At 46.3% G+C, this 26528-nt stretch overlaps 1 protein-coding gene across 1 annotated transcript in view; it reads right to left on the minus strand.

Moving 5' to 3' along the window:
* Nin (ninein) overlaps positions 1-26528 on the minus strand; it is a 99169-nt gene that overhangs the window by 60226 nt on the left and 12415 nt on the right. Inside the window, 2 exon segments of the mRNA XM_036205835.1 lie at positions 4049-4218; positions 17443-17524. Of these exon segments, the coding sequence (XP_036061728.1) occupies positions 4049-4218; positions 17443-17524 (252 nt within the window).

A 26528-nucleotide genomic window follows, 5' to 3' on the forward strand; every position in this document is an offset into this window, starting at 1 on the left:
GACTCCCCAAAAAGAAATACTGTCACCTCTTCAGCCCCTGGGAGTCATGAGCAGCTTCTGCAGAAAGGACAACGATTCCAGAACAAGCCTCGCCGGGCGGTGGTGGCGCACACCTGTAATCCCAGCACTTGGGAGGCAGAGGCAGGCAGATCTCTGTGAGTTCGAGGCCAGCCTCGTCTACAGAGCTAGTCCAGGACAGGCTCCAAAGCTACAGAGAAACCCTGTCTCGAAAAACCAAAAAAAAAAAAAAAAAAAAGAATTTCCAGAACAAGCCTCTTGGAGAGATGGCTTTCAACCGCTGAGGCTAAAGCAGGGACAGCCAGCACAGGGACACCATGTGGACACGGGAGTGGCATGCTCATAAAACTGCACCACAGGGCTGCCAGTAAGAGTCAGACCTCAGTCAGGGTCGCTGCTATGGAATGTTACTTTAACTATGCAAAGATGTGTTACATTTGTTTATGTTGTGGAATTTTACTTTAACTATGGAAAGGTGTGTTATATTTGTTGATGTTGTTACATTTGTTTAACTATGTAAAGATGTGTTGCTGTTTCACCTTGCCTGCGCACCTGACTGGTCTAAAAAAAAAGCTGAATGGCCAATAGGTAGACAGTAGAAGAATAGGAAGGGCTGGCTGGCAGAGAGAATAAGTAGGAAGAGGAATCTAGGCTTGAGGGAGAACAAAAGGAGAAAATGAGGGAGAAAGAGAGGGAGATGCCCCAGGGCCAGGCAGCCAGACAGCTATCAAATCAGTGAGTCTTGGAACAGGACATACAGAAGGAAAGAAAGGTAAAAATCCCCAAGACAAAATGTAGATGAAGAAAAACAGGTTAAGTTATAAGAGCTAGCAAGAAACGAGCCTAAGCTAAGGCTGAGCATTTATAACTAACAATAAGTCTCCGTGTCATGACTTAGGAGCTGTTCAGTGGACCAAAAGAAAGCCTGCTACAGGTCTCAGCTGCACAACACTGGGATTTGCCCTTTGAACCCCAACAGGAATATCCAGACCTTGAAGAGATAAATTCATTTGAAAAAAAAAAAAAAAAAGACAGGGTTGGGGGCTGAGTGGAAGATCACTTGCTGAGCATGACCGAGGCTTTGTTTGGGTTTGATCTACAGTAAAAGGAGGAAAAAAAAAAATGGCAGGGCCAACTCAGACTATTTTATAGGCAAGAAGTAGTTGTGGCAAAATTTCAACAGGCAAGGTAAGACAGTGTTATCGGTCCCCTTGTAGATGCTTTGGTGTGGGATCCAGCGGAGTGCGGACAGTGGGGAGAGTCTCTGCTGGGAGCAGAGATGCAGAGACGGGTCTCTTTCCAGGCCCCTGCCTGGAGCTCTTTCAGAGGGTGGTGAACAGGGCATGTTCTGACTGCAGCATTAAAGGCCCTAACTGAGGTTTCCGGGGATTTGCCGGAAGCTGTAGCACACCAAGGTGAGGTGATCTCTCCACGACATCCTCTGCAAACAGCAAGGTTTCTTCTCCTGCCTTAGGCTTCAACTCATGTTTACTTACATATGAAACCAAAGGCTCACTTTTTAAAACAGCCTCCCCAATAGAGTAAGTTACCCAATAAGCGGGTAACTGAGCTAACAAAGATGCAAGAAATAAACTGCCAGAAACAGCTGAGCTACTCAGAGGCTTGCTGGGTATCCCTGGAGAGTGAGTGGGAACTATTATGTGAAAAATAAACAATTATTGGGTTTCGTAGCACCATGTAATAATATCTTGACACCAGTTCAAAAGATAAGATATTAGACTTAAAAGGGATCTCCAAATAATTAAGCTTCCCTCCTAAGGCGTCGGGACTCTTTTTCAAGATGTATATCTCAATTAAATTTCCTATCGCCCAGACTCCCAATGAAGCAGATTTTACATAGTAAGAGGACACCCTCTCCAACAGCAAGGAAAACATAGTGTTATGAATATTCAACTGCACAACGTGTGCAGGTTCCCACCCTCTTAAAACTGTCTATGTAAAATGCTTGTGCATGTGAGTATGTGTGTTTGTTTTCCTAGGCAAAGGTCCCTGTCTGAATGTTCCCAAGGGACCGAAAAAGGAAGGGCCGACTGAACTGAGTGTTTGAGATGGCCGTCAGTCTGCCCTAGGCTGACCAGCCTGGGGCACCAGCAGGTCCTAAGCCAGGCTCTCCTTCTCTGCATTGTTAGTGACCACATGCCACCCATACTACTCTAATTCCATTTCTGTAAGCTTCTTGTCTCTCCTCCAGCTGTCTCTCTTTTCTTTTTCCTTACATTCCTGCCACCAAATCTTCATTCCTAGGGTGCGGATAGGCATTTATTTATTTGTTTGTTTGTTTATTTACTTTTGAGAGGCAAAGGTGTTTAGCAGACTGTATGTGCGCCCTTGTACTTCTCAGTGTTTATTGCCTGTTTTATTTCTTCCCCACACCTGGGATTGTCCTAGTCACCTTTAGGTTTGTAGGTGTTTTAGGATGTTGAGGACAGATGTTTGATTGCTGAGGACATCCTTGGCAGCAAGTCACCTACATATGTTAGTAATGGGGATGCTAAAACCCCATGAATACAGAGATGCATGTACCCGTACACACCCAGTCAGCCTGCAGTCTGCAGAACCTTCCAGAAAGTGGAGGTGCTTTGACTCTTTTCCAGCTCACATTTGTGTCTGGAATATTTACAGCTCCAAATCTGAGCTGAGATTTGCAAGAAATATTTAAAGCTTGCTCAGCAAGGCATTCTTGATCATGTTCTATAAATGGGATGCTGGCAAATGAGCCATAAAGGAAGACTAAAGAAAATGTTACTGCTTCTCCCTCATTGGCAGATTACAGTGGTGTGCAGGATGATAAGGAGGGCACTGAGGAGACAGGGGAGCCAGCGTGTGAGCCAAGCTGCACCTGGGTGTGACAGGCCCAGGGAAGGGAAAGAAGGCCGGCACATGCCAAGCCCTGGGAAAGCGCCCCCAGCCCGCACTTTGAAGCAAGAACCAAGTACTTGGGCTTGTCTTTAAAACATCAAAACATGGGGCTGGAGAGATGGCTCTGCAGTTAAGAGGACTGGCTGCTCTTGTAGAGGACCCAGGTTCAAGTCTCAGCACCCACACGACAGCTCACAACCGTCTGTAAATCCAGTTCTGGAGTATTTGATGCCTTCTTCTGACCTCCCCAGGCAACAGGCATGTACAGGGTGCACACACATAAAAGCGGGCAAACACTCATACTCATACACATAAAATAAATCAATCTTTCTAAAAACTTGAAAAAAGTTGCAACAATATGACCTCTATTCTTCTATCATGGAAACTGCTTCATTGTTTGAGGGTGGAGATAGTGAAAAATTTAGTTAGGTTTTTTTTTTTTTTTTTTTCTTGGAGACAGGGTTTCTGTGTAGCTTTGGAGCCTGTCCTGGACTCGCTCTGTAGACCAGGCTGGCCTCGAACTCCCTGAGATCCTGCCTGCCTCTGCCTCCTGAGTGCTGGGATTAAAGGCGTGCACCATCACCGCCAGGCTGACCACTACAGTCTTATTGTCTTCTTTCTCCAGCTTCCTTCCTATCCTTCTACCATACCCACCACGGGGCTTCCTGCCTCTACCCCACTCCCAAGTCAGTGCCGTGTGCGTGATCACACCCAGCTTTTTACATGACTTCTGGGGATTTGAACTCAGGTCCTCAAGCTTATGCAGTAAGTGTTCTTACCTGCCTTGCTATCTCCCCAGCCCTTGATTAGCTTTTTAAATCACTGCGGGGGGGGGAAAAAGGGGGTGGGGCGCAAAGTAGGGGAAAGATAGAATTGTAAGGAAAGCCAGAATAACAGACAATATAAAAATAACTGAAATTAACAAGACACAGACATACCAACTTTCCAAAAACTGAGACGTGTGTGAAACCACTCAAACTGGAAGAAGATTAGCATCTACGTTGGAGAGGCACAAGAGGGAAGGTCAGTTCGGCGCCGTGTCTGCACAGAGCGCACCGTGAACGCCTAACTTCTGTCTCCGGCTACAGAGCGCTCAAGCCCACGCGCGCTGCCTGTGCCTGAGTCCTGTGACTGCGACTAAGGTCCTTACCTCGCTGCAGTCGCCAGCTGGGATGTGTGACGGCTTTGCTTCTTCATCCAGTCGCTCGAGCACCGTCACCTCTGCGAACTCTTCCACGGACTCTTGGAACTCGGGTAGAGATCGTCGCCCGTAACGCTTCCCACCTCGAACATATTTGGGCTGAGCCTCTAGTGAGCAGTCTGGACAGGGAGACAAGAGTTAAGGCCACGTTACAAGAAGTAGCCCCAAGCCGACACTCGTGGGGCACAGCCTCTTATATGAGCACCCGAATAAACCCTGTGGGCCGGCTGTGGTGGCCGCGGGTGCGGGGGAGTCCTCGGGTTGGATGCAGAGCAGTTTCTACTTCTGATGTATCTGCAAGTTACAAACGCAATGACGGTAGAAGGGTTCCAAAGCACAGACTAAGGTCAGGAGGGCTGGGGATGTGGCTCGATTGGTAGAGGAGCGCCCGCCTAGAAATCACAAGGTCCGGGATTCGATCCCCAGCACCCTGTGAACTGGGTAGGATCGTATGCTAGTAACACTGCACTCGGGAAGTAGAGGTCGGAAGTCCGGAAGTTCAGTCATTCTCAGTCACACACAGCGAGTTCAGGGTCAGCTGGGGCTACAGGGAACTCCCTATCCAAAAAGGGGTACAGGAGTTGATGACATTTGGTTTTCTGTTTATTAAGCTGGTGGCTTTAGGTGTCGGAAGGCAAAGGAAGTAGAGGAAGAGAAAGAATATCTAACCAAGAGACACCTGGTGTTAAGTCCTGGACCTTGTGCGGTTCTGAACAGGTAGAGTCCACACCAGTTAGTATGCGTCTCTCCCCCGTTACCTCAGGGACCCCTTCGTTACCTGTTCTACGTTCTGATCTACCAGAGGGGCAGAACAGCACAAAAACGAAACTGACACTGAGAATGCTAATCAATTTCCCACAGCTCTTCACCTCCGTGAGACCTGGCATCAAGGTTCCATTATAAACTTATACAATTAGAAGCTGTGGGATAAAATAGTAAGTGGAAAGCCACATTAGGAAAAATGATATAGCCGGGCGGTGGTGGCGCACGCCTTTAATCCCAGCACTCGGGAGGCAGAGCCAGGCGATCTCTGTGAGTTCGAGGCCAGCCTGGGCTACAGAGCGAGCTCCAGGACAGCTGGGGCTGTTACAGAGAGAAACCCTGTCTCGAAACAAACACACACACACACACACACACACACACACACACACGCACAAAGAAAAGAAAAACGGCGTACTGCTTCCTTTGTTTTCAATGTCAGTGACGTAGAAAAGGGGTGTGCCCAGGGTCGAGTCATCTCCCTCCCTGAAGAACGCTGGTGTTCTGGAGTGACACTTCTTAAGTTCAACAATAACACTTTCACCACTGCCAACCTACCTACCAAGCACCATGTCTACAACCCCACTCTACTGCTACCACAGCCATGGTTCTCCACAGCCACCTCCACTAGCAGGCTGTCACTCACCTCCACCAGCAGGCTGTCACTCACCTCCACCAGCAGGCTGTCACTCACCTCCACCAGCAGGCTGTCACTCACCTCCACCAGCAGGCCGTCACTCACCTCCACCAGCAGGCCCTCACTCACCTCCACCAGCAGGCCCTCACTCACCTCCACCAGCAGGCCCTCACTCACCTCCACCAGCAGGCCCTCACTCACCTCCACCAGCAGGCCCTCACTCACCTCCACCAGCAGGCCCCTCACTCACCTCCACCAGCAGGCCCTCACTCACCTCCACCAGCAGGCCCTCACTCACCTCCACCAGCAGGCCCTCACTCACCTCCACCAGCAGGCCCTCACTCACCTCCACCAGCAGGCCCTCACTCACCTCCACCAGCAGGCCCTCACTCACCTCCACCAGCAGGCCCCTCAAGCTCTATTCTGCAGGCTTTGAAGCAATAAAGATAAATACTTCACTCTGCTCAAATGCCATCCTCAAGAGAGGTAAGCACTTAGCACAGTAGGAGGGAATAAAATACTCTATGAAAATACAAAAGGCTGGCCATGATTTGCTCTCTGTTGCCTGACTGTCTGTCCCTACAGACGCACCGACCCTCTGGAGGACACACTCTGGGTCCTGTTTGAACACGGCAGTCTAAGCTCGCTTCAGGACTCAGTCGGAAGTGGTTTAAATGAGATGTGCATACAGATCATCAGGCCAGCGTGGGCGATCGGAGAGCTATGAGCTGAAGAAAGAAGACCCTTCTTGTACTCTCAGTGGAAGCAGGGTTGGGTTGCTGGACTCTTACTTCAGCATCCCTGAGAAGGCAGATGATGCTGTTTACCGGTCTACCTTCCCCTGTGCCCTTCCTTGAGCAAAAATTCAGATTCTGTGATGCTCACAGATGCAGCCAGCATCATTCTGAAATGCTCAGGAAAGCTAAGAGTGAAGTATTTATGACAGCTGTACAATTCCCAGCGATACTAATACACAGCTCTTTATAAGTCCCAGCCAAGTCATTTATTCGATGGAGCAATTCCCTTACAGGAAGTGTTTAAGCACACAAAGTTTGTACTGAAAACGGCATGCATGCTTGAAGGTACCTTTCATCAGAAGTGAGTGTGTCAGCCCGTGCTTATTCAGGAGCGGCTCAGACACTCGAGCTACTTGTTGGCAGCTGACACCCACAGGTGCTGGTCAGATGGGAAGCAATGCAGAAGTAGCCTTAATTTATTAGATGTTCTTAAATTTTAGTGGTAGACAACAGGATACACCATTAGGGACTATGAGGGCTTAGAAAGGATGAAAAGGAAAACATAATCCAGCACTTTCCAAATATGAGAATAAGGTATAGCTGGGGCTAAAACAGGCAAAGGAGTTCTTACTGTGTGCTACACTGCTCCTAAAGTTAAAAACGGAAAGGGGAAGCAGCAGTCTCTGTAGACTCCACTGTGGATGGTTCCTAAGCTTACCTGTGGGCAAAGTGGCCCCCTGACTACATACTATTAACTCTCCCGTGATGGTAGGGAGCGTTGCTGGAACCTAAGCAACTCTGTAGCTGAAGTTTTCCTGGTCCTGCTTGGCTCCCGCAGCCCTGTGGCTGCCTGGACCCAAGTAAACACACAGAGGCTTATATTAATTAAAACTGTTTGGCCATTAGCTCAGGCTAACTATTGACTAGCTCTTGCACTTAAATGAACTCATAATTCTTATTTGTAAATGTTTAGCCATGTGGCTTGGTACCTTTTCTCAGTTCTGTCTTCACATCTTGCTTCCCCTGTGTCTGGCTGGTGACTCCTGACTCTGTCTTCCTCTTCCCAGAATTCTCCTCTCTTCTCCCACCTACACTATACTTCCTGCCTGGCTACTGGTCAATCAGCATTTTATTTATCAATGAATCAGAGCAACCCCTTCACAGCATACAGAGCAATTGATATCCCCAGCACAGCTCCCCTCCTAAACAAAAAAGGTGACCAAATGTGAACTGCTGGAAAATGTTGTCCCTGTGGGGGTTATTTACTTATTCTTTTTGAATTTTAGGAACTTTAAAACCTCTTAAATTACATTTTGTTATAATAACCAATTGCAAGCAAATTTCAAGTTAGCATCTTCTATGGACTCTATATATGTGTATGTGTATACATATATATACACATATATAACCAGCCCATGTGCGTGTATGTTTCCAGTCCCTAAAATCTTACTAGAATGAAGATGTTAGCATGTACATAAGAAAGGTGGATTACTAAGAATTCCTTTTCAGAGTTTCCTAAACTATCCATGTGACCAATAAAAATCAGGCCCATCACAGGAGTTAGAAATTGTTACCCCTTAGAATCACGTGCTCACACATCCCTGTTCTACAGAGCACAGCAGCATCATTGAGTGTCTATGAGGGGAGGAGAGACCCTGTGAGTAAGAAGGTCCAGGGAGAATGTTCACGGTCTTCAGCCTTTGCTGTGGTGAGTATTTGAGAATTCTGATTCTCTCCAGTGATGCCAACTGGGCTTCCAAGTTAACAGAAGCATCCAAACAGGTGGTCACTGTGGGACTTTAAGATAACCTCAGACACTCAAGTTGAAAAATGCAGTGTCTGCCCTTAGCACATCTAATGGAAGAAATGGCCACCCCTGGGGAGAAGTTGATTTACTTTGGGAGTACACCCACAAGTGACAGTTTCCCAGGGCTTCATTCTGGAACAATTTTACCGTTGCCAGATCATATGGGGTCCTTTGGTTTATGGAGAAACAAAACTGTTTCCACCTCAGGGCTTCCTTCAGCATAGGCCAGAGCTCCAACAAGAGATGTGAAAGAAGGTATGAAGGACTAGCCTGTCTCTGGAGATTTAGCTCCTTCAAAGGATATTCACAAGTCACTTTATCTTCTCTCCCATTTCTACTATTTGGCATCAAGCATAAAAATAAAACGAGGGCAGGATGAGTTGGGGGAAACGGCTCAGTTGGCAAGAGTCAGCTGCACAAACATGAGGACCCGAGCTTGGATTGTCAGCACCCACATCAAAGCCGGACCTACAATCCCAGCTCTAGGTAGGGTGGCAGTAGAGGGTCCTGCAGCTTTGCCGGCCAGCCAGCCTAGCTTTTCAGAGCTACGCCCCTCTGAAGGAACTGCGCCAGGTTCAGTGAGAGACCCTGTCTCAAAAAACCAGGTGTGGCCGGGCGGTGATGGCACACCCCTTGAATCCCAGCACTCGGGAGGAAGAGGCAGGCGGATCTCTGTGAGTTCAAGGCCAGCCTGGGCTACCAAGTGAGTTCCAGGACAGCCAGGGCTACCCAGAGAAACTCTGTCTCGAAAATCCAAACTAAAATGGGGGGCAATAAGAAGATAGGGAGTGACAGAGGAAGACACTCCATGACAACCTCTGGCCTCCACGTGCACACACCTGTGAACATGCACACACCATACACTAAGTAAAGAAATCACAGAATGAGATAATAAAACAAGAGCAGGCATCAGAAGAGCAAACAAGCGTGGCCCCTCTTCAGGGGTCTCCTCCAGCCTAGAAAAGCTCAGGTAAAGGTCATGGCTTGGAGACGGTCCTATCCGGCCTACTTCAGATGTCTGTTTTACTCTATAAGCCAAGCACCCGGTCAGAAGTAGAGGACTAAAGAGAAACCGGGGTTCAAGCCTCTACAGATGCTAGAGTAAGGTGGGGAAACTCACAGGCTCTACAGAGCAGGGAGGGGAAAAAAAAAAGATGTTAAGCAGGGAATTCAAAAAGTAAAGAAAAAAAACCCCACTTGTTTCTTTCCCTCTTAGCAGGCCAACAAAGTGCATAGGCTTTGTCTTTATTCTATAGCTCCTCTGTCCCCAGAGGAGAGGCTTCAGAGATGTGACAGGTGCATGGATGACATGTGACCAGAAGGCCCAGCACTCACAGTAAAACTAAAACTGAAGCACAGTGCCGCACACCATGGATACACCAGGTGCAGGAAGAGAACAAGCCGGACTCCTCAGCACCTCCCAGCAGCATGAGGAGCAGCCCTGTGTCTGGCTCACTCTCTCTCCCTCCTAAAACTGGACTGCTACCTCCCGTGTGCAGCTGGAACACCCATCCCAAACCCACCGCATGACTGGTCAAAAGCCAAGAGCACAGAACCCCTGCCAGGAGCTTGGGTGGTTACCCAGAAGCCTAATGGAGACTTCGTCATGCAAAACTCTCTGGACACAGACACAAGCTCAGGACCTCGGTGACACCCAAGCACAACTTAAACAGTTTCAGAGATGCCCTCCAGTGAGGGAGTCCTCCCCCTCATATTTTTAAAAATATATTTATTTATTAAATTTTTTTTTTTTTCATTTTACATACCAACCCCAGTTCCTCCCTCCCACTCTACCCCCATCCACTCCTCAGAGTGGGTAAGGCCTCCCATGGTAGTCAACAAAGTCTGGCATACCAAGTTGAAGGAGAGCCTAGCCCCTCCCCATTGTATCAAGGCTGAGCAAGGTATCCCAACACAGGGAATGGGCTCCCAAAAGTCAGTTCATGCACCTCCTCCCCCTCATATTTACTGGACATCTAAAGATTATCTCATGACCGCTGAGGGATATGATAGACTTTATTTTTTAAATCATGTTTTAAATCAAACTTTTCTGAATAGTCTTAGACAACTTCCAAGGATGAAGAAGTAAGCCTGGCCATCAGAGGTCCAACATTTTCTTCTGGAATGGCTCCTGAAGACCCTTACTTTCTATCTCCCTTCCTGACCCTTTAGTGAGCCAAGGACATCATCTCGTAGAGACACCACGAATGCTGGCATCTCGGACCCCTACGATGCCTCTCTCAGGGAGTTTCTCTATCAGTGCATCTGCTCAATGGGCCTATTTCCAGCCCTCTCTGGACGCAGGGATAAGATTTTAGAATCAGTCTCCACAGCCCCCTTTCCAGGACTCCAGAGGGGAGGGTGGGGTGCTAGTGGAGGTCCTTCAAATGCATTTTTGTTCAGCTCACAGGATTCTTGAACTCAACTTGAAAATAAGAAAGGATAAAAGGTGGAACTGTGTGTGAATCTTACGCCCAACAGCCCCAGTAACCTTTCTTGAGAAAAGGCAGCATGTGAGGACGAGTGGTCCAGCTGTGCAGCACATGAGGACATGTGTCCAGCTGTGCAGCCCCTTACTGCATGGTCTGACCTGCGTCACACCACTTCCATCCTGCCCTATCTCATGGTTCAAAGGCTTTGAGAGGAACACAACTGAGTCTAAATACGAGCAAAGCAAAGGGCTAGACTCCAAGAGCAACCAAGCTAAGCAAGCTAGAATGCAAAGACAGACAGACGGACAGATGGGGGGAGGGGGTGTCAGGTGGAGAGAGAAGGTGGAGGAAGACTATGGCAGCACAGAAGGACATGGAGATGGAAACGGAGTGAATGAATTAGGTGGAAGAGAGCAAGAAGTTAAGAGAAGAGGGGACCAAGGAAAAGAGGAAGAGGGTTGACTGGGTTAGGACAGTGGATGGGGAAGGGTGTGCAGGGGTGTGGCTCAGACATGAGGAAGAGAAGAAAGGACAGGAGGTGATGAGCAGCACGGAGAGACTTCATCAGAAGCCTCGTGATTATGTCCTTTGCTTTCCAGAAAGACAGCATCAGCTGGGCGGCCTGACCATCCCACATGCCATTCCCACATTAGCTGCTTTCAGGTCTCGGAACACTGGTACCTCATCCCCACCCAGTCCTCTCTCACTGCTCAGGCCTTCCCTGGAGACCTGACAGAATTCTAGGAACAGTGTCTACCTCAGTCCTTATCCAGCTGCGAGATGCTCCTTGCAGGAGGATGGAGGTTCTGGTCAGCTATGCTGGATCTAGGAGGCTCTGAGGGGAAAGCTTGCTGAAGACGGTGGAGGAGTGTGGGGTGGGATGCTCTCCAGTTGACTGGGCCAGTTCTACAGTCTATCTCAGACTAACGACAGTCAAGGACCAGTGGACAGGAAAAGATCTGTACCAACAACGATTACACAGCTTCCTGGGGTTTGCTGAGAAGACCGACCAAAAGACCTATGAGCAGGCTCCGTATCTGCCGACACTTTGCAGAAGAAAGCAGCCATGTTTTCCTGACTGAATCTTCCCAGTTGCTCAAGGCTCAGCTCAAAGAATTTCTTTCATGGAACTTCTTGGCACAACTTTTATGGTGCCTTTTCTCCCGTGCTACTGTGTAACTCATACTGACTACAGCTTCCAATTTCACAATGACCAGCCACATTTTCCTAAAAGCATCTTTGTATGTTACAATTCCCTATCTGGGCCAGGTGGTGGTGGCACATGCATTTAATCGCAGTACTCAGGAGGCAGAGCCAGGTGGATATCTGTGAGTTTGAGGCCAGCCTGGTCTACAAAGTGAGTCCAGGACAGACACCAAAACTACACAGAGAAACCCTGTCTTGAAAAACAAACAAACAAACAAAAACAAATAAACAACAACAAAAAAAACAAAACAAAGAATTCCCTATCTGTCTAGACTGTAACACTTTCTGGGGCATCTATGCTTTATGGGAAAGACATGGGCATCAGAACCAAATGGACCTGGGGTAAGATAACTCACCAGGATCTTGGGGGCTAGGAGTCCTTCATGAAGGTTTCATTTCCTCATTCATGAAAGGAGGGGAAATATGAGTGTCTGTGGAGCAAGGTCACGGTCCTGTCTAGCAGCCCTTCCCCCAGGCTGCCCTGGAGCTGCTGGCAACCCAAAGCCAACAGCATAGGAAAAGGTGCCCAGCCCAGCAGTGGGGACCTGAAGGAACAGTCAGGAGGACTGTCCCAACCTCCAAATCACAGCATATTTCCTCAGCTTCATTTCTTTCTAACACAGCACATTAGTGATACACGTACAAAAAGACAGTTCATCTCAGAAACCAGAGGCGCCTGATCTTGATCATGTCCTGATTTTTTCTTCCCTGTTAGCTGCTTTTCCCTTCATGGATAGGCTGTTGTGACAGAGATAAACAACTCCCTAAGACTTCATGTCCTTCATGTCTCGTGTGGAAGCCTCTTCCACACTCACTACAATTGAAATAAAATACACCAATATCAAGCACATTATTTCATCCTCAAGATTCTCAGCATCCTATTTACTTACTTTAAGTAGCATGAGTGCTTGTAGGACATTGCATGGATTTTTTAAAGATTGTCTTTTATCCTTAGTAAAATTATCTGAACAATAAGCAACCCTCTATGGCACTTTAATAACTGCTTAGTCCCTGATTATACACATAAGCCACAATTTGCCTACTGACATGCTGCCAACGTTTTTTTTACTCGACCCCCCCCCACACTATTCAAAGTGAGTATCCTTCTATACACATTGTTGTGCATATTCATGATTATTTATATGTCATAAAATCTGAGAGACGCATGCATTGGTTAGCCAAGAGCATCATTACAGCTCATAGCAAAGGTTCTATCATTTTACCTGACCACCAGTAGGCACAGGTGTTTCCAGTTTCACAAATTGCAAACACCTTCTTTTTTGTTTAAATTGGGATCTCACTGTTGAGATAGCCCAGGTGGACCTTGAACCTGTGATCCTCCTTCCTCAGCTTCCCACATGCTGAGATGACAGGCGTACACCACCGTGCCCAGATCCAAACACTCTAGCACCCACTTCTAAGGTTGATTTTGATCATGGTGATGGTAGTTAGGAGAAAACATCTAATTCTTACAATCGGCATGCTACTGACATCAGAAGATGAGAGCCTATGTTCCTATCTTAGGCAAAGAAAGGACACAGACAAGCCTCTTGAGCTCTATGTATGACGATTTACCAAGTCTGCGGTTAGACTCCAGAGCTTGGCCTAGCATGTCTGTATGTAGTTGCAAACATGTCTTTGATCACTGGGAATCAGGATCTAGCCCAATGCCTAAGGAACCCACTCTACTGTGTGCTTGCTAGGTGAATAAAAGGGCATGTTTGTGGCACTTAAGGCTTTTTGAAAAACAAGGAAAACCACTACTATGAAATGGAACGGCTCTGGGAACTTAAGAGTTCTGGAACAGAAACCACCACCTGCCAGAACAATGCCTCATCCTGTTTTCCTAGTGAGTTGGCTCTTCCAGACTAGCTCTCCCCCTCCCGTCAACAAAGGCAAGGCATTTTCAGTGGGTTTCTTGTGTTATGTTAACATTTACTCCACAACAGAAACCCAGAGGAAGATGCATCAAAGAAAGGCAAAATCTCTAGAGACTGAAGCCAGGAGCATGTTGACACCATGCATTACAGGTGCTGGGCCAGCATTTCCACTACAAAAAAAACAAACCCCTCAATCCAAAGCCATTACAAACTGAATAAATAGTTAATAAGTTGCTGCCCCTCTCTTATTCCAGAAACATGACTTAAACATTAAATAGCACATGCAGCTCTGAGGGAGTCCACCACTGCCACTGTTAATTAGGTGGGATGCTACAAAGGACACCCTACCATGTACAGGCCATGGTCCTGTCCTTATCTAAATTTCATTGTCTCAACTGTTACTGCTTTTTACAGGAAAAACTCTTACGGTCCTAGAATTACAAAAGTCAGAGTTATAAAGATGCTAACAATCGCACAAGCGAAGTTGTAAAGGGCAGAGCCCAAGACTGCGGAGTTAAAAATAACGACTTAATTCCGTATCCTCTCAAATCCCCTTAGAGCTTTGCTTTGTATTATTTATGTGCAACTACCTTTTCTTAGAAGACAGAGAGCGTGAAATACAGTGAGCATCTGCCCTTCAGAAGAACTCTACGGTGTCAATTTGTGTTAAGTAAAATCTTACAGAGAGAGAAAGCTAGTGTTTGTGGCTTTCCCCACAGATTGAAATAATGCCATCCAGGCATTAGGAGACAATATAAGTGACCCCTAAAGCTGAAAGGGTTCCAACCACTTCTAGATACCAGCTGGTCAATGACCATGAAGGTGCGAAGTGTGAGGTCACGCCATTGAAGAGGCTGAGCCAGTACTTTTCGGCTCCAGGTTCTCGGCATCAAATCAAGAAGACTTTTTGAGACTGGTCGCTTGGTCGGGTACTACCATGGTTGGTTGGGCTGTCAACCTGAGTGGATTAGGAAACGTCTATAACTGACGAAACACCCTCGATGTGTCTGTGGGAGCGTTCCTAGAGAGGACTGACATGTGAGAGCGTGCTGGGGAGTGGACCTCACCCTCAAAGTGGCCTGTGCCATTCCTTGCAAGAGTGGCCAGGATTCAACAGAAGTCCAGGGAAAGAGCTGAGCATGTGTGTGACACCCTCTCTCCCTTCTTTGTGAGCCAGTGGGTCTAAGGCTGTTGCTGCTCTCCTCCACAGATGTCAGACTCCAGTATGCTTGGCCTCTCAAGGGTACCCATTACCAGTGAGTCTCCAGGGGTGGGCACTTCGGGGCTCTGAGTGCTAACTGGGGACTGCTGGGCTGACTCTCTGGTGCTAGCCTCTCTAGTATGCAGACAGCCAATGTTGGGTTGTACAGGCACCGTCATGTGAGCCAACCTAGGAATCCCCATTTTATAAGCAGTATTTCTGTATGCACATGTATATATACATTCCTTTGGTCCTATTCCTCTAGAACACCCATCTAATACAGACACAGGATGCTTTGTCTTATAGGAAGCTTCCGGCTACCACTTCATGACCCTTGGTTTCCCAGCCTGTACACCATAGCCCTGTCTTTTTAGTCTCCTTGCTAGTTTTGTCTTTTCTCTCAAAGTCCACTAGGAGTCAAAAGGTGTGATGAACACACCACAATGTAGGTCCACGTGGTGAGAGAGGAATTAAGTTCCGAGCAGCCCAATGCTGCAAGGACACAGAGCGTTCCATCCCGACTGCCAGGCATAACTTGCTGCAGTCAGCTCCCTCATGTTACCCTGGACCCCTTGGCAGACTCTGAGACAGGCCGCACACACTGAGGGCCTGCTCACCCATCTGGAGGTTAAGTCTTTCCACTAGGGGCTGGAGAGATAACTCAGGAGTTAAAAGCACTTGCTGCTCCTGCAGAGGACTGGAGTTGGGTTGCCAGCCCCCACATGGTGGCTCACAATGGTCTGTAACTCTAATACCAGGGGATCGAATGCCCTTTTCTGGCCTCTTTGGGCACTGGTTACCCACGAGGCACACACACACATACATGCAGGCACACACACATAACTTAAAATAAAAATAAATAAATCTTTAAAAGAAGTACTCAAAACTGGGTTCTGTACCTGTGTAGTTAGTAACACAAATCGTCCCCTGCCATTTACTCACAGGACTTCCCTTAGGATCTGCCCTCCATTACGCTTCCATTTGGCTTTTTGTAAAATGGCAGAGCTCTTCCCAGCTATAAATGCTGCAGCGTATCTTTCAAGGGATGGTAATTATCATGAAGGGAGAGGTAGGGGTGAACTCAGATAGTCTGCTACACTACACTTGAGTCCTGACCCTTCTGTCTCTACACACATGAACTAGTCGACGGAGTGGGTCGAAGAACCAGATTTCAAATGGGTGGGAGCATGTTTTGGTGCAAAGAATGCCTTGAGAGCCGTGAGCAACTGGAGGGACCAGGAAGACAGAGGCTGGGCCAATGAGAGACAAAGCACGGAGTGTGGGAGTCGCGGGCCACGGCCCATGCTTCCGAGTAGATGACACACTCACGGCACTGGCTCCATTCTGGATCTGCTAGGACAGGGTTAATAGCATCACTGACACACTGGCTGAAGTGATGTCCTGCCGTAGCACCCTTACTGTTGGAGTACACTGGTTTGGGGGCAGTTCTGTAACCACATGACGAAATGACAAAAAACGCCTTCTCTGTGTGGTCCTGAAAGACTGGTCCGGATGACGGCCTCTGCCTGCGCAGAAGTGTAGCCCACATGCAGTAATGAAGCCATCATCTGCAGCTAGCTCTGACAGCTTGACTCGCTGGCAGTCCCCAAGCTCACAGCCACCCCGCAGCTCCAACACTGCACAACTCGAGGAGCAGCCTCCTCATGTGTACTCTCATTACAAAAGACAGAAGTTACGGCACCCTCAAAATTTCCTGACGCTCCATTCCGGCCAGCCCTTATCCCTAGCCCATGTCAATCAAATGACGTCATAGTTCTCTACGCGTGAACACAAGTTTCTACACTTTAGAATGTCCCTCAAATACTTCCCATATTTCTTTGATTTTAAGACATGCATGCACCAGTGCCAGATTTCAACATACTTGAATTAGAATATATTTTATCATCAATATATTTGACAACATTTTTCTCTTTTGAGATATGGAACTATATATCTTACAATATATGGTACTCCTTAAAAAAACAGTGAGGTACAACATTTATTCTTCTTTCATGACAGTTATTTAATATTCACTAATGCTAAGGATTCTTCCAGGTGCTAGAAATAGATGCACTTGAGAGTGTGGGGGGAGGGGGGTCGTCACACAGACAGCATCACACTGTCATGTGGTCATGTCTCTAAGTAGAGGGTTTTCTGCTCAGTGGGACCACATAGAATTCTTTCTTGCTGGCCACATTTCTTCTTTCAGGAAAATTTCCCTCAAATCATATGCTCACACAGACACAGGAAGTAATAAGGCTGAAGCAGCTACCATTCAGCTTTACTACACTCCATCCAAGAATGAATTACTGCTACACCATCTGACACTTGCCTAGGAATAATCCAATTATTTCTTCCATAATGTGTTGCTGTGGCAGAGAAGTCTCACTTTAGTGTTTAACAGCTACAAGGCTTTTGTGATGATATCAAAAAGAAGTCTCTGAAAAGAATGGTTCCATCTACAAAGAGCAGATGTCCCAAATCCTACACATGCATACTTCAAAGTCTTCACATTTTTCTTCCAGAAAACTTTTCAAACTTTTTTGGGGAGGAGGGAAGAGCTAGGGATTGAACTCAGGGCCTTGTGCATACCAGGCAAACACTCTATCACTGAGCTACATCCCCAGCCTATCCCTAGATACCTTTAAAAGGGGTAATATAGAAAAGAAACGTCAGTGTCTTACCTGCCTCCTGAAAGTGCTCCTCACTGGATAGAGTTCTAGACAAGATAAGTATTAACGCTTCTTTAAATTGGTCAAAGTGGACCTAAAAAGCAATTAAAAATAAATTTAAAATCATTTTCCACAGCCCCAAGCCTGCAAATCCATCTGCAAGGTAGCTGAACCATTTGTTCCCATCCTGACAGCCTTGAAGCAAATCATCACCCACGTCTGTTCTTTCTCCTTCATTTCTCTAAAGCATGGGAGGTCCTTTCTGACACCCAGTACCATGAAGACACTGGTATTTATACAAATATGAGAACCTATTCAGCTCCCAAGGAGAAAGCGAGACTAGCAAAGTAGAGGAAACTCAGGAAAAGAAACATTTTTGAACTCTCAACTCCTTTTACCTTTTAAACAAGGTCAGAAGAGAAAGGCGTTAGGTTCAACATCAGGAAAAACTTCCCAAGTAAATGACCCATTGTCACATTGGCCATGGATGCTTTCATCTCAAGATAGTCTAGAAGGGAGTAAGCTCTTTGGGGGAAAATTTTAATATGATTTTGCCTGGGGCAGGTATATAATATTTATCTCCTAGGTCCCTCTGAGTATATAAACAAGCAAAAATCAATGCCAAATACACAGGATCCAAGAAGGCTGAGAAGAGCTTTCATGACTTCATAAACCTATAATTGCCTTGACCAGCATTAGGGGACCCAGCCTGGCTTATGGGAATACTTATCGGAAGTGCTTACAAGGGTAAAAGTTTTCTTCTACACCTTCAGTTTCTGTGGCCTCGGCCTGGGACAGCAGGGAGAGGCGGCATTCTAGTCAACATAATTCTAGTTTGAAGGAGTGGCACTCATTGTCTCAGAAACCTATACGGTCATAATATAAGATGAAAGTTGGGAAATGTGTGATTTGTACCACTGCAGGATTCTTTGAATATCACTTTAAAAAACTGGCAGGTGTGTCTAGCCTTTTGACATTGTGATATGGGGCTTTCATCTACAAAGTTCATGTTTGAGAGCCACACAACTGAGTTATTATTAAATGAAAAGAAAATCTCATAATTTTTAGAGTAAGTTTGTGGGTTTTGTGTTGGGCTAGTCACAGAGCATTCCTGGATAAAGGCTAAAAAAAAAAAAAAAAAAAAAAAAAAAAAAAAAAAAAAAACCTTCCAAATTGAATTTGGAAAATCAGCAAAGCATATTAGTTATCTAAACACTGGCAAAATGTCGTATCTGTGTGAACCACAGTGAAGCAGGAGTCCATCTTGAGACATACGTCGTAAGACTGAATTAGGAGTCAGGCTTCGAGGCTGTGGCCTGAAATTCCAAAGACTAAAGAGGCCAAGGCACAAGGGCCACAAATGTGAAGCCTGCCAGAGTGACAGAGTAAGTTCTAGGCCAGTCTGAACAACAAACAAACAAATCAATTGTGGTGGGGCACGCCTTTAATCCCAGCACTCAGGGAGACAGAGGCAGGTGGATCTCTTGTGAGTTCGAGGCCAGCCTGGTTTACAGAGCGAGTTCCAGCACAGCCAGGGCTACACAGAGAAACCCTGTCTTGAAAAAACAACAAAAAAACCCAAACAAAATTGTATTTAATTATAATTGGGCACATTCTCCCAATGTAGAAGTGAGTTCCACTACACTAACTTCATTAAAGATTCATTAAAACTTCCCCAAAACTATATTCCTCTTAGAGCTTTAAATTTTTTAAATTATTTATATTTATGTGTATTATGTGTATATAAACATGTGTGCCTGCTTGTTTGTATGTGGATGCAGGTGCCCATCATGGCTAGAAGAGGACACTGGATCTTCTGGAAATGGAGTTACAGGTGGTTGTAAGCTAACCGGTGTAGGTACTAGGAGCCAAACCCAGGCCTTCTGCAGAAGCAGCAAGTACTCTTAACTACTGAGCCATCACTGCAGCCCCTATATTCCTTTAAGAGCATGTGGGCTTTAACAACTATTTGTTGTTAAGGAGCATAACTTGATGCTTTGATATATGTGTAAACTATGGGATAGTCACCACAATCAAGTGATATAATGTATTCATCACCTAAGTTACGAGCGCGCACGCGTGTGTGTGTGTGTGTGTGTGTGTGTGTGTGTGTGTGTGTGTGTGTGTTGAGAAAAGTTAGGATTTACCCTCTAGGCAAATTCACTGTAATTATGGACTTTTGAAGTCAACCATGAACAGAAGTCTGTCCAGGGAGGCAGAGCATCTGCTGAAGCAATAGGATGATGGTCCCTGAGATGGTTAAACAATTGCAGGGATGGAAGCTGTGCTAATTGGGGGTTTGTGGCTGACAAATCATCTTAAAACCTCAGAAAGAAGGAAGCACACAGTCCTGGCTTCGGAAATAGACTCAGGTGGGCATGGTACCACCTGGGTGAACTGGAGTTCACATAGCTAAGGCCATGTACCCCAACAGTCAGGTCACAACAACACACTTCTGGGAGCTCAGCCCAGCTGACAGGTGTCTCCTAAAGCCTAAAACCATTCCTCCTCTTCAGGGCAGCCAGCAGAGTGGTCAGGAAGATGCCCAGAGGCTCTGGAGGCAGGTCTGCTGCTCACTGCCCACTGTGCCCTAGCTAGCTTGCTGCTCTGAGCTGTCAAAAGTCTGATCTGCAACAATTGGGGCTATCTAGCAAGTATGATTCATTTGAAAAGTATGTATTAAGCAGCCACTACCGGCCAGACACTAAGCCCTGGTAAGACAGCAGGGATGAGACAATCTGCTGTCTTCATGAAACTCGGATTCACAGGAAATGTCATAGGCTGTTGGGGAGGTACTGAAAACCATTGCAGACATTTATTATTTTATGACCCTAATCCCCGAAGCAGTGTCAGGGAGGTAAACCGTCTAGAATATTCTAGCACTTGGTAGAGCCCCACAAGTAGGAGTTAATACTAACATGTACAATCCTGGGTTGACTGTTCCCAACACAGAGAAACAGGGCCATATTTTGAAGCCCAGCCGACGGCCATTCAAGTGACATAGTCGAGCTCCAAGAGGGTGGGATAGCAGTGGGGAGATCCTGGGCCAGTCCACTCCAGAGACCTTCGGAGTTGCTCAGAACCAGAACAACTGAGCTGGTCTGTGGGGGAGAGAGACCCCTAACTATGAGTTTCCTGGCTTGAGTTATTCACAGAGGACCCCAAAGGAAGCCTCTCTCCCCTACCTGTAGTGATGAGCTAACCAGGGGACTTAGTTGAAAGGGGGGCATGTGTCCTGAGGAATTCAAGCCCTTTATACCTGACTCTGCAGGTCTCTGTGGGGTTTCTGAAGGTCTGTGTTTTGATAGTTATTGATGAGAGTCTTTCTGAGAACTGGGCATGGTGGCGAATGCCTGTAATCCCAACGCTTGGGAGGTGGAGACAGGAGGATTGAGAGTTCAAGGTCAGCCTCAAACTACATAGCCAATTCCAGGCCAATCAGAGTTATATGAGACTCTGACTAGGCAGGTGGATCTCTGTGAGTTTGAGGCCAGCCTGGTCTACAGAGAGAGTTCCAGGACAGCCAGGGCTATCCAGAGAAACCCTGTCTCAAAAATCCAAAACCAAAATGAAACAACAACAAAAAACCTTCAGTGCTGCCTGGTTCTAATTAATTCAGCTCAGTAAGTAGAAGCTAAGGTCACCCTGGGGTCTACAACCCCCCCCCCCCCACACACACACACACACACAAGGTATAGGCATCTATACTCTGGAACTACTTCAAACCAATGTCAAAGGTCTTCTATGGGGCTGAAAGTCTTGGTGACTAAGCTTCAACAAGAAGCCTTTGGGATGGTAGGTCCCTAATCTCCCAGCCCTGATTATCTGATTATCTACCATATGGCAGACAGAAGGAAACCAATGGAAGAGATGTTGTGGCTGCAGCTTAAAGTACATCTGCCATGAGAAGCGAAGGCTAGATAGGGCCAATATACTCAACTCTGCGTTGTTTTAAATTTAAGATTAAGTTACTTTATGTGTATGAGTGTTTTGCCCACACTCAAGTTGTTTCTATGTGCACCACATACGTGCTCGGTGCCCTCAGAAGTAAGAAAAGAATGCTGGGTCTCATGGGACTAGAGTTATGATTGTGACCTCCATGTGTGTTCTAGGATTCTAACCCAGGTTCTCTGCAAGAGCACGTTCTCCCCAATACCCATCACACACACACACACACACACACACACACACACACACACACACACATCTTTTTTGTTGTTAAAACAGCATGTCATTATCTGGCCTCCAACATAGAGATCTCTTTAGACTCCAGAGTGCTGGGATTAAAGGTCTTCTCCACCACACCTAGTTGTCCTACTTCAATACAAATGTCACCCTGCTGTGGCCCACCAACTACAGCCCAGAGATGGCAAGCAAAAGACAGAAGCCCCCGAGACAAGGCCAGAAAGTAACTACTGACATCAGCCAGTCTTCCTCCAACACACATAATGGGTTATGCTTTTATAATTAAAAAAAAAAAAAACAAAAAACAACTCTTAGTAATTCTATGTAACCTATTTTTAAAAGATGAAATATCTGCACTCAAAAATTTCATAGGCTGGGGTTGTTTAGTTTGGGCAAGGATGTACATGCTGCTAGATGAAGCCTGAAGTGAGTGTCCCTTTTTCCTACTATATTGAAAAAGCTAATAGGGCAGAAATGATTAAGTACAGTATAATTAGGTGTAATATACTCTTTAGATCAAATGAAACTTAAACCAATTTTAGTCTCCAATGGTCAACCCCCACCATCGTGTATCAGTGCACTGGGTAAAAGATTCTGTTCCTGGAAAGTGTTATTCATGTATGTCTCCGCTAACCCCAGGTCAGCGGGGTACTATATAGGTTTCCTCCTAGACAGCTCGTCTCTGAATTTACAACATCCATCTGAGAGCCCACCTTGAAGTCTAGAAGATGGTTGCTGAGAGAAGACTCGTGCCCCTGGCCACGAGTCTCAGAAGTGGTGGGGTTACCTGGGAAACCAGGCCTTCTGGTGTGGCTCTCTCTACCAGATCCAGTAATTCTGCCTGACTTGCGCCCACTTCACTTCTGACTTGACCTCTCAGGAGGTCCCCAGAGTTCCAAGTCAAACCTCAGGCTTCAGGACAAGCCACCAGGTGCCCCCCACAGAACAGGTGCCAGGCAGCAGCGGGCAGAGGATCGTTCGAACTCAAGACACCTGACCTCTGCTCTCAAGGAGCTTATCAGCTGCCCTCCAGGGAGCAGGAGAACGGAATGTGGGAGGGAGGAGGAAAGTGTATTAGTGTCAGGAAGATAGAATCTGGTGAGTACCTGGAAAGAGACAAAGCAAGCTGGCAGGGTCACCTGATCAGTATGTCCTAGTTGGCCAGTGGGAAAGGAAACAGGGCCCCATTTGTGACCCTGATGTCTCAGACAATCACAGAGTTAAAGGATTCCAAAATGGACATACGGAGTGGGAGATCAGTCTCATTTCAGCAGATAAGGCACCTCTGACTGTCAAGTCAGAGGTTCTTCACAGCCTCATGTCACCCAGCTAGTTGGCCCCTTCCTTCAGACAAACCTCAGACAACACTCAGCCGCTGAGCTGAACAGTTAGTGAAGCTTCAAGCCTCATTTCCATCTTTATTTCCTTCTCGCAAGGGCACGCAGACACTGGTCCTGGGATTTAAACGGCAGTAAATGCCACATCTTCGATTCAAGGAGACCATTCTCTAACAGGGGTGTAGGTGACTGCATTTTTTTCCCCATCAATGCTCATGAATGCTGATTCGGTGGTAAAAAGCCCCTCAGGGTTCAACCCAGCATCAGAACTGCTGGTAAATGGCCCCTATTGTTAAGAATCACATTAGGAGTGAGCTCCCCGCCTTCAGTAACTAAGAAGTCTTAGTGCCCCCTGTCTTTCCATGGGAGCTTGACTAGGATGTTATGTTAAAATTTAGAACTATGCAAATATACAAGGAAATTCCGTCTGACAAGGTAATGAGCTTCCAGGTTGGGGTGCCCTGGTTGGTCCTTCCTCATCTGAATAACAATTGCTGCCATTTATTACAGGAGCATCTCGCTCAGCCTCAAAGGGCAGTTTGCAGCAATGCAGAAATTACATGCCTGGCTAAAAACACACATGACATTTAAACTAAATTAATAGGGAGACTAGTCAAGTGTCTCTTTCTTTCTGTCACTGGCTCTCTCTTAGTCTTATGTCACCACCCCGTGAATGTATATTGCTTTAGGAAAACAATTTGCCCCATCTTGGGAAAAAAAAAAAAAAAGATCAAACCAAACCAAACCAAAACAAAACCCCAACCACCCCCCCCCCCCCCCCCACCTCCGCCCCAAATCTAACATTTCACATAATCACCTTGTACAGTCGTGGAGATCCAAGGCAACACACAGTTTCCACATGTACACAGGTAATATTCAAACAGACCCAAACTTAGAGAACTCAAACCAGTGTTGAAAACAAGCTGAGCTAATAAAACAAGACAAGGTGCTACGGAACTGTCATTGAATGTGGTTGGTTTGTATCTACTAACACAAAAGGAAATCAGTGACAGAAACTTCAGGGCACTGCTAATTGAGATGGGTATAGAAATACGGACCTATCAGAAAATAGTCTACCCAAGGAGAGACCTCATAGACTATAAACAAACAGGTGTGTTTTGTTTTGCCACAGAAGACTAGGTTGTGAAATGTTTTATTCTAAATAAAGCATCGGGGGCTATTATGACTTAGCAGTCATTCACTGTGGACGGTGTAGAGGCAAAGACCATCTAAAATGGTAACAGCAAGTTTTAAACATTAGGCAACTATGTGCCTCAAGACAGGTTCAAGGAGTCCTGCTGAAGACGGAAAAGACAGCCTAACCATCACGATACACGACAGCTTCTAGCAAACCTGTTCTCTTCTCTCATGTGCTTTCTTAGGAAAGTCATCATGGGTAAGTCGTTATTTATCAAAGACTCATTATTGTAGAGGGGGCAGACAACCGTATAGAGAGATTTAGCCAGGGGCTGTACCTCTGACTCTCTGATAGGCCTTTAGTACACACACTCTCTCAGTCAGCTCCGCTCAGTCCTGTGACTGAGTCTCGTTCTACGGATGAAGAATCCAAGGCGTGGAGTATTTAAGCTGACAGAGCTGAAAAGTGGTGGGAGCCAGGATGTGAATTGAGGTCTGACATCAAGAACTATACTATGGGGGCTGGAGAGATGGCTCAGAGGTTAAAAGCACCCACTGCTCTTCCAGAGGTCCTGAGTTCAATTCCCAGCACCCACATGGTGGCTCACAACCATCTGTAATGAGATCTGATGCCCTCTTCTTCTGTGTATATAATAAATAAATAAATAAATAAATATTTTTTAAAAAGAACTGTACTATGACAGCTCATTGTCTCTATGCACTTGGTGGTGGCAGTGGGGTGGAGGTGACGTTTAGAGGGATGTGGAGAATGACATTCATTTCTGCATAGTGTAGAAGACGCTGTGGAGACACGCACTTAAACATCTGACCTTGAACACACCTTAGTAGGTACTAGGACTCTCCGTCACACAGATGAGCCCTGGTGACTAATAGCTGTGATGGACACTGAAGGACACGAAATACCCACTGGCAGACAAGAAGCTACCCCTAAAACGTATCAGAAAATACTGGCAAGTTTTAATGAGGCTTCCCAACTGCACAGTCTCTGGCTGAGAATTCAGGCGTTACTGAAATAATTCAGACAGAAGAGAATGGCCATCCCGCGCTTGTCCAGAGTCACCCCTCCACTCCTACTTCCGGTCACACAAAATGCCGTGAGACTTATGGAGTCACAGGATCGGAAATGTGAGTTCTTTACGTAGTGAGTTTGACATGAAATCATCAATACAGAATAGAAGCAAGTCCAGCAGCCCCCAGATCAGGTTGAACACAGGCATGGTCGAATTTCAATCAACCCCAAAGGAGACTCCTCGTATTGGAGGAGAAGGGTGATTTACCCAGAGTCACAAATCCAGCACAAATCATAACCGTTCTCACTACTACAGGTTAAACAGAAGGATAAAGAGGCCCCCCACCCCGCTGCAGTGAGTTTGAAGGGCTTCAGTGATATCTGCAGCAGCGTGATTGCAGCGGTTATAAATAGGCAGGAGTCGACGATTAAGTGTAATTACATACACTGAGAACGAGTCCAGACAAGCCCCGCCACAGAGTCCTTCTCTAGTTCAGATTTCCTCCTCAAATATTTCAATATGTGTAAGAGAAGGGAACCCTCAGAAGCTTTGAAACGAGGAAACCTGAAAACAAGGGATAAATCTACCATGCAAACTTAATCATGACATTCCAAAAAGAACCCCAAGCACTTTGAAATGGGGTGGAAAGTGGAGCTAAATCACATATTTGCACAGCTATCAAATTTTAATTTTAAAACTTGTTGTTGTTTTTGAGACAGGGTTTTTCTGTGTAGCCCTGGCTGTCCTGGAACTCACGATGTAGACCAGGTTGGCCTTGAACTCAGAAATCCACCTGCCTCTGCTTCCTGAAAACTAGGATTAAAGGCATGCGCCATCACCTTTTGCTTAATATTAAAACTTTTTTGTTTTGGTTTTTTGAGACAGGGTTTCTCTGTGTAGTTTTGCACCTTTCTTGGAACTCGCTTTTATAGACCAGGCTGGCCTCAAACTCACAAAGATCTGCCATCACCTCTTGCTTAATATTAAAACTTTCAAAGGCCACAAACATGCTGCCACGTGGCTTGTTTTCATTGAACAGGTGTGCCAAGAACACAGGGTGTTTTCGATTTGTATCAAGGCACACAGCGATGGAAGCCTTCAGAACTTCAGGGAACTGTCTTGTCTCAAAGTGGTCATACTAGATAATGAAAGGGAACTGCACTGTATAACAGAACTATCCAAGGGTCTCCAGGCAGACCAACTAAGTCTATGCTATCTATCAAGCCAAATCTAAGCTATCTATCAAGCCAAATCTAAGCTATCTATCAAGCCAAATCTAAGCCAGCCATCAAATCTGAACTAAGTCAAAGCTACCTACCTATCAGCCCAGAGCAAGCTTTCACTTTCTATCCTAATTGCTGATAAAAGAAAAAGGGATTTGGGGGGACACCTCCTCTAAAACACGAGA

This window comes from Onychomys torridus, chromosome 14 (assembly GCF_903995425.1).
Source record: "Onychomys torridus chromosome 14, mOncTor1.1, whole genome shotgun sequence".
NCBI lineage: Eukaryota > Metazoa > Chordata > Mammalia > Rodentia > Cricetidae > Onychomys > Onychomys torridus.